The 8366-nt window shown below is 58.3% G+C and overlaps 2 protein-coding genes across 2 annotated transcripts in view; both read left to right on the top strand.

The window, feature by feature from the left end:
• The window catches only part of Ano1 (anoctamin 1, calcium activated chloride channel), a 67287-nt gene extending 61816 nt beyond the window's left edge, over nucleotides 1–5471 (top strand). The window contains exons 25-26 of the mRNA XM_013020870.1: nucleotides 3452–3557; nucleotides 4249–5471. Coding sequence (XP_012876324.1) covers nucleotides 3452–3557; nucleotides 4249–4497 — 355 coding nt within the window. The 3' untranslated portion in view covers nucleotides 4498–5471. The remainder of the gene's footprint in view (nucleotides 1–3451; nucleotides 3558–4248) is intronic.
• Nucleotides 5472–8107: 2636 nt separating this feature from the next.
• Nucleotides 8108–8366, top strand: part of Fadd (Fas (TNFRSF6)-associated via death domain) — an 11514-nt gene continuing 11255 nt past the window's right edge. Inside the window, exon 1 of the mRNA XM_013020869.1 lies at nucleotides 8108–8364. Within this exon, the coding sequence (XP_012876323.1) occupies nucleotides 8125–8364 (240 nt within the window). The 5' untranslated portion in view covers nucleotides 8108–8124. The remainder of the gene's footprint in view (nucleotides 8365–8366) is intronic.

Genomic DNA, 8366 nt, shown 5'->3' with positions numbered 1-8366 from the left:
GGAAGTGGCGCTGTGACTCAAGTGGTAGAGCGCTAGCCTTGAGCTGAAGAGCTGAGGGACAGTGCCCAGGCCCAGAGTTCAGGCCCCATGACTGGCCCCCCCCCAAAAAAAAAAAAAGAAAAAGCTTGCGAGACCAGGCCTCGACCAATAAGATGCTGACCAGAGTGATACATGTGTGTTACCCCAGCTACAAACGCACTGCTAGAAAAGAGAGGAGGAGAGGGGGAGGGAGAGGAGGGAATGAGGAAGGAAGGAAGTCGGTTGTTGGATGTGTGAGTGAAGGTAGGATTGTTTGAGGCCAGCCTGGACTATATAATAGCAAGACCCTACCTCAAAAAAATCTAGCCGGGCGCCAGTGGCTTGCGCCTGTAATCCTAGCTACTCAGGAGGCTGAGATCTGAGGATTGCAGTTCAAAGCCAGCCTGGGCAGGAAAGTCCGTGAGACTCTTATCTCCAATAAACCACTAAAAAACTGGAAGTGGCGCTGTAGCTCAAGCAGTAGAGCACTCACATTGAACTGAAGAGCGCAGGGACAGTGCCCAAGCCCACAGTTGAAGCCCTATAACCAGAAAAAAAAAAATCTATGAGCCGATGCTGGTGGCTCAGGCCTGTAATCCTAGCTACTCAGAAGGCTGAGATCTGAGGATCATAGTGCAAAGCCAGCCTCGGCAGGAAAGTCCATGAGACTCTTATCTCCAGTTAACCACCAGAAAACCAGAAGTAGCACTGTGGCTCAAGCGGTAGAGCGCTCACCTTGAGCTAAAGAGCGCAGGGATAGCGCCCAGGCCCTGAATTCAAGCCCTAGTACTGGCTCATGTGCGTGCATGTACACACACACACACCGCGTGGCCACGCACCTCCATGGGTCCTGGCAGGGGCTGTGTTGGGTGCTGAGGGGGGGGATGAGCCTCCCCATCCTGGATCACCCCAGGGTCGCCCAGCCCCACACACGCCTCGACCTAGCTCGGACTTCTGCGCCAACACCAGGCTTTGCCCGCCAGAGGAGGAGTGGCTAACTTGAGAAGTGGCTCTGGCTTTTCAGCAATTCCCTCCAGACTAACTTCCGGGCTCACAGGCTGAGAGGTGAGCCGGGCCTCCAATCCAGGCACTGGGCCACCTCCAGTCTCTATCCTGTGGAGAGAGACCCCAGGCCCAGCCTCCAGCCAGGCTTCCCATTATGCGGCAGTTACCAGGAGCTCCTCAGCTCCCGCAGGACAGGGTGGGGTGTGTGGGACTGGCCTCACCTCCAGCCGGAGGCGGGACTGCGCTAGCTGCCACTTATTCCTGAGCTCAAACAAGCACTGTCCTGTTAACACACACCCCCCCCTAATCTGGGCTGATGAGGCTGTCTGCTTCCAGGGAGAGAGGGAGGGCTGAGCCACCAAGAGGAAAACACTTGTGAGAGAGAGCAGCACAGGTGGCGGAAGGCGGTGTCTGTGCTCAGCCACAAGTGGGTTTTCAGGGGTGCATAAGAGTTTGCCAAGTGCCAGCCCAAGAACATGCCCCAGCATTCTCAGGGAGCTGTCCGGGGATGGAGGAGGAGGGAGGGGGGAGCAGGTGCATGTGTTCCCTGGGGTGCACGTGGCAGAGAGGACTGGGGCTGCCCGCTCCCCAGGAGAAAAGGGTGCACACGCCGGTGTGGCTGCAGCTCTGGGGAAGGTTCGCACAGATCCTGTCTCAGACCTGGCAGTGCCGGCCTGCGTAGGCTGGTAGAGACGCGTGCAGCTTCCTCCAAAGCAGAGCTGCCATGGTGGCAGGCGGTGGCAGCCCCTGCTGCCTCTCCCCTCACCCTCCCCGCCCCCACAGGGGCTGGCACACAGCTGTTGCTCAATAAACACTTCTAGCGTAAGTTGGGGAATGTCCAGGCTGAGGCCCACAGAGGCCACGCTGGCGCTCAGAGACACACAGCATGCACGCTGGCGCTCAGACACACAGCACGCTCGCAACTCACATGGGCAGAGCATCAGGCGTGTGGATCCAGACCAGGACATCGCCTGCAGCATTGGCTTCGTCCTCATCTCTGTCTCCAGTTACCAGCCTGGAGACTCTGCCCCCGTGCGTGCAGCGCAGTGCAGTGCCGGCTGCTCACTCCAGTGTGCTCAAGCCCCACTGGGCAGGTGACCTGCACCAGACACGAGCAGCCGGGCGGGGAGCAAGGGAGGCAGGACCTCACCTCTGCCAGCAGACCATGGCTGAGTCTGTTACAAGGAGGAAGGGGACAGAGCGCTGGAGGCTCACGCCTGCCATCCCAGCTACTCAGGAGGCTGAGGTCACAGTCGTAACCAGCCTGGGCAGAAAAGCCAGTCGTATCACCAATTACCCAGCAAAAAGCTGGAACCGAAGGTGTGGCTCAAGTAGTAGAGCACTAGCCTTGAGTGGAAGGAACTAAGGGACGGTGCCAAGGTCCTGGATTCAAGCTCCAATTCTGGCAAATGTACAAAAAAAAAAAGGAAGGGGCCAGGAGCCAGTGGCTCACGCCTGTCATCCTAGCTACTCAGGAGGCTGAGATCTGAGGAGCACGGTTCAAAGCCAGCCCAGGAGGGGGCTGGGAAGGTCGCTCAGTGGTAGAGTGCTTGTCTCGCATGCATGAGGCCCTGAGTTCAATTCCTCAGCAACACATAAGCAGAAAAAGCTGGAAGTGGCGCTGTGGCTCAGGTGGTAGAGCACTAGCCTTGAGCTGAAGAGCTGAGGGACAGCGCCCAGGCCCAGAGTTCAGGCCCCGTGACCAACAACAACAACAACAAAAAAGCCAGCCCAGGCAGGAAAGTCCGAGAGACTCATCTCCAATTAACCACTAGAAAACCGGAAGTGGCACCATGGCTCAATGAGCACTCAGGGTCGGTGCCCAGGCCCAAAAGCCCTACACTGACAAAAAAGGTAGGACCACGGAAGGGGAGCGAAGTTCAGCCAGAGCCCGGGGGTCCATGAATACCGAGTGGGGCCCAAGCCGAAGTCTCAGCTAACGGGAGGCAGAGGTGGGAGAATTGTGGTCCTGGCGCAAACTCCAAATCCTATCTGAAAAAAATAACGCCCAAAGGCCTGGGGGTATGGCTCAGGCCCAGTGCCGGCGCCGCAGGGCCTCGGGCAGATGTGGGAAATGGGGGTCAGTGGGAGAGTGGCCTCCCCGGAGGAGGACCTGTGCCCCAGGGGCCCTGGTCCCCCCACAGGCCACCCCACCCCGCGCCAGTCTCTGGGCGCAGCCGGGTCCGCCCAGGAGGCCACGGTGGACAGGAAGCTCTGAGGAGTCAGGGCTTTCCAGCTTGGGACCCCATTTCAGCCTGGGCGCCCTCCCCCACCTGCCGGGTTCAGGGGAGAGCCCTCCGGGGACGAAGTCTGCCTGGCCTTTCCCCCTGGTCACTGCTGCCAAGTCCCTGGGCCCAGCAGGACCCCCCTTGGGGAGCCACCAGACCAGACCAGGGCTCAGCCTCAGCTCCCTGCACTCCCACCCCAGGTACAAAGACTACCGGGAGCCGCCATGGTCTGAGCACAAGTATGACGTCTCCAAGGACTTCTGGGCCGTGCTGGCCGCTCGGCTGGCTTTCGTCATCGTCTTCCAGGTGTGTGGGGCGTCCCTTGGGAGCCGCTCGGCAGGGCCGCAGGGCCCTGTGCCCCTGAGGCCGGGGCTGCACCGCTGGGGTCTCCGGGAGGGCACCCCACCCCGGCCTTGTGCCTGACCTGACCTAAGAGACCTTCAGGGAAGAAGGCAAGAAAGGGGCTTTGGGCTCCTTTATTGGGAGGCGCCTGAGGGAGGGGAGCCCCTGCCCCTGTGCCCCGCGTGGAGAATGGGGCCAGTCCACGCAGGCAGCCAGCCCTCCCCCCCCCCCGTGACCCAGCCCGCGGGGGCCCTAGGAACGGACACGGCTGAATTCTGTGGAGCAGCTGTGCCCCAGGGGGTCTGAGGGAGGGAGCCCCTGAAAACCGTGGCTGCTGCAAGGCCCCCCCACCCCCGTGCTCAGGGACTCTGGACACCGCCCCCTCCCCTCCAGCCCATAGGCTGGGGCAGAGTGCGGGGGCGGGGCTCTGCAGGGTGAGGAAGGCATACAGGAGGGGCGGGCACTCAGGTGGAGACCGGACCGGAACACTCAGAAGCAGGTACGCAGGTAGGTCCGGTATGCACAGATAGGAAGGAGCAGGCTCACAGGAGGGGATGGGTACACGCAGGGAAGGCAGGTATACCGCTAGGAGCAGGCTCACAGGTGTATCAGGTGTGGATCCCTCCCCCACTCTGTCCCCCGCCCTCTCTGGCAGAACCTGGTGATGTTCATGAGCGACTTTGTGGACTGGGTGATCCCGGACATCCCCAAGGACATCAGCCAGCAGATCCACAAGGAGAAGGTGCTGATGGTGGAGCTGTTCATGCGGGAGGAGCAGGGCAAGCAGCAGCTGCTGGACACGTGGATGGAGAAGGATTGCCAGAAAGAGGCTTCCTGCAACAACCACACACCCAAGGCCAGCCCCGGGGCGCCCGGCCCCAACTACCGCGGGGATGCGCTGTAGCTGCGGCCAGGCAGGGCCGCACAGCGGGGGGGGGGCGGCCGCACAGGGCATGGCCCCAGGCCCCTGTGCGCTCTGCAAACGCCACGACTATTCCCTGAGAGGACTCTTTTCTCTTTATTTTTTTTCTTGTTTTTGCACAAAACCATTATGCAGGGAAATTTTTTTATCTTTAGTATCCAAGGTGAATGGAAAGGGCGGCTGTGGTGAGCGCCGCGGGGGAGACGCGGAGTCTCTTCCGTGGGAAGGGGCTAAGACCCCAGAAACCCTCCTTGCTCTGATGCCTTAAGATAGACCCGGAGAAGCCCAGTGTGCAGACTCGAGGACCGGGACTGGCAGGAACGGAGACGCCGAGACGGAGTGAAAGGCGATGGTAATAAGGGTGATTTTTAAAAGTGAAGAGAATAAACGAGAAGGAAGAAAAGGTGATTAAAAGTCATTCTGAATGACGTCACCTGCCCATAGGTAGGAAGAACAAACCAGACAGCTTTGAGTCGTCTGTCTCTTCCTTCCTAAGTCCAGAAGCCAAGCTGTCCCGGGTAGAAGATGACATGGAGCCGTCCATGGGGAGAGCTTGAAATGATCCTTTTTTTGTCTTGGAGAAGGAAGGGGGCCTTTGTCCTTGATGAGCCAGTGCCTGGGTCCCTGGAAGGTCAGATCAGCTGACCTCAGAGTCACCATTCCCCCCCTGTGGGAAAAGATGGGGTGACAGGAAGCAGAGGGGGAGGGGACCCCTAGGAGGCCATCCCTAAAGGTTTAAGGGTTTCACTAAGCCCCAGCACTTCTGTGGGTCTGTTCGAAGCTTTAACCTATTTATTGGTTGTTTAAAACAAAAATCAGTGGTGTGGTGGATTTGAGGATTTTTTTTTCTTAGTTCAGGGTGGAAGGAATTTATTAGTCAACTAGATACCATTGACAGGAATTTCAGATACTGTTACTACCAAAGATTTTTCTTAATAAAGGCTTCTATTTTGCTACTGCTCTTCTATATTCTATGGATGCTCTTCTGTCTTCTTCCTCACAGACAGTTTCTGTAGGGCACTTGGCATTTTTAACGCTTGATGAAACAAGTCTCATCTGAGGTCTAGATTGGCAGAGGGGTGCTAAGCGATCCTCGGATTGGGAAGCTGTGTCTCCCCGGGGCCCGTGCTGGGGAGACAGCCCGGTGTGTGTCACGGTGACATGTGTCATGGTGTGCCATTCCTGGGCTTGTCCACTGGGACCCAAGCCCTCAGCTGCCACACGGCTCTTCCCCTACTCAGATCCCACGGTTCCCTGCTCCCCTGCCTCCTGTAGTCAGTCATTTCTGACAAAGTTTTGTATATAAATGTATCAACAAGAGTAGGTGATTACCAAAAATCCTTTTATGAAGACCATTTTTTTAAAAGAGAAAAGCAGAATGTACAACAACTCCACAGAAGACTGTGGCTCAACATTCATCTAAATAAATTTGAATACACAATGCTCTCTGCCCTTGACTTTTGTCCAGGAAAACTCAATAGCCCGTCCACCACCACCACCACCACCACCCCCCCCCGTGCCGGGTCATGGGCGTGGTCTGCACTGTGTGCTGGGTGGTGACCAAGGGGGGGGAACCTGCTAGGCCCAGGGAGCATCCTGGGCCTCATCTCCCCCAAGTGTGTTCCTGTGTGTGCACGTGTATGTACATGCTTGTGTTGGCTCCTGTGTGTGCTATTTCTGTGCCTACTGTGTGAGTGGATGGCTGTGGATTTCAAGTGTTAGTGTATAAAACACATGTACATTTGCTTGTGTGTGCACACGGGCATGGGTACTGTGTTTGCATGTTGGTGTATGTGCTGTGTGTGCCTTTGTGTTTGCATGGCTTTGTGGACCTGCCTCTGCTGTGTGTGCACACGTGTGTATTATGTGCTTGTGTACAGTTGCATGTGCACACATAAAAGTGTCCGTGTGTGCGTGTGTGTGTGTGTGTGCTCTCCCCAGTGACTCACTCTGCCAGGAAACTGGCTGGGAAGGAGCACCTGGCATAGCGCCAGGCTCAGGAGCACTGAATGAATAAGTGAAGGATGGACAGCTGGTGATGGGTGGTGGAGGATGGATGATTGTTGAGTGGATGGATGATAGATGTTTGATGGGTGGGTGGATGGATGATGAAGGATGGATGATGGATAGATGGCTTTGAACTATGATCCTCAGATCTCAGCTCCTGAGTAGCTAGGATTACAGGTGTGAGCCACTGGCATGGGGCTTTCTGCCTTCACTTTTAATGGCACTGTACCTACATACCATAAGGTACAGTAGCTCACCCTCCACCAAGATACAGCTCCTCCAAGCCTCTGTCCCCTCACACAGAGGTCCTTTTCAGCACTCCGAACCCACCCTACCATAGAAACCCAGCTGCCTGTCTCCTCCTATTGGTGGCTGCCGCCCTCTGCTGGTGTCCTGGAGCGCTGCACTTGTGTCCCTGGGCACAGAGACCGTCCTTGTGCAGTACCTGCTGCGCTGCAGGTCAATGGGTGATGGGACCCCACTGGGCTGGGCTCACAGCTTGGCCAGCTTGCCCTTCTGCAGGCCAGGATAGAAGCCACCTTCGCCGGCGACAGGAGTTCCTGCCTGGTCTTCCAGGGGCAACAAATGGGCCAGGTTTCCAAGTGGCCATCTCCCTAGGTCTCCTTCACAGTACTCAGAAGTGGATGGAGTCCACTCCCATAAGCTAAGAGGGTCTCTCCTCCCAGGCCGCCATCGGTAGCACATCCATAAGTCTCCTTGGCTGTGCAGTGGGGCAGCCACGCAGCCGCTGGGCCTGGACAAGGCCTCTGCTGCAGTGTCACACGCTGGGGGTAGGATTGCACATACTGGAGATGGTGTTTGACAGTCCATCTGATCCAGAAGGACACGCCTTCTTTGAAAGAGGGAAGGAGGGGAGGGAGGGAAGGAAGGTGGGAGAGAGAGAGGGAGGGAGGAGGGAAGGAGAGAACGGGAGGAAAGAAAAAAGAGAGTGAGAGTGTAGGAAGAGTCCGCAGGGAAAGGAGAGAGACCAAACCAAAGGAATGAAAGAGTGACCCAGGAAATGCTGAGGCCATAGAAGAAGCAAAAGAAGACAGAGCAATTCCCCCACGCCTGCCATCCCAACTGCCCAGGAGGCTGAGCTCTGAGGATCGCGGCTCGAAGCCAGCCCGGACAGGAAAGTCTGAGACTCTAACTACCAAAAGGGCAGGCGGTGGCGGTGTGGCTGCAAGGACAGAGCGCTAGCCTTGAGCCAAGCTCAGGGACGGCGCTCAGGCCTTGAGTTCAAACCCCAGGGCCGGCACACAGGCGCGCGCGCATGCGCACACTTGCCACCTATTTGCCAATGTTGCTGTCTATCGTTATTACGCGATTGGCACACGCGGGACTGGCGGCTACCATCTCAGGCCCGCACCAACCCTGCACACAGTAGGGCCGCGGGAGGGGCTGGCTGCAGGATACGGAGCTCGGGGTTCCGGAGCGCGACCGCAGGACGCATGCGCAGCAGTGGCCGTGCCCCGGTCCGGGCGGAAACCGCTACGCCCGCCCGCGGGGCGCATGCGCAGGCCGCCAGGTTCTCGCGAGACGCCGGGCAGGAAGGCCCGCGGCGACTTCCGGTGGCGGGTGCGGGCCGGTACCGCCGCCATGGACCCGTTCCTGGTGCTGCTGCACTCGGTGTCGACCGGCCTGTCGAGCGCCGAGCTGACGGAGCTGAAGTTCCTGTGCCTCGGGCGCGTGGGCAAGCGGAAGCTGGAGCGCGTGCAGAGCGGCCTGGACCTCTTCACCGTGCTGCTGGAGCAGAGCGACCTGGAGCCCGGGCGCCTGGGCCTGCTGCGCGAGCTGCTCGGCTCGCTGCGCCGCCACGACCTGCTGCGGCGCCTGGACGA

Source organism: Dipodomys ordii, unplaced genomic scaffold, assembly GCF_000151885.1.
Source record: "Dipodomys ordii isolate 6190 unplaced genomic scaffold, Dord_2.0 Scaffold54, whole genome shotgun sequence".
Classification (NCBI taxonomy): Eukaryota; Metazoa; Chordata; class Mammalia; order Rodentia; family Heteromyidae; genus Dipodomys; species Dipodomys ordii.
The sequence above is the reverse complement of the archived record's forward strand: the minus strand, read 5'-3'. Positions and strand labels throughout refer to the sequence as shown.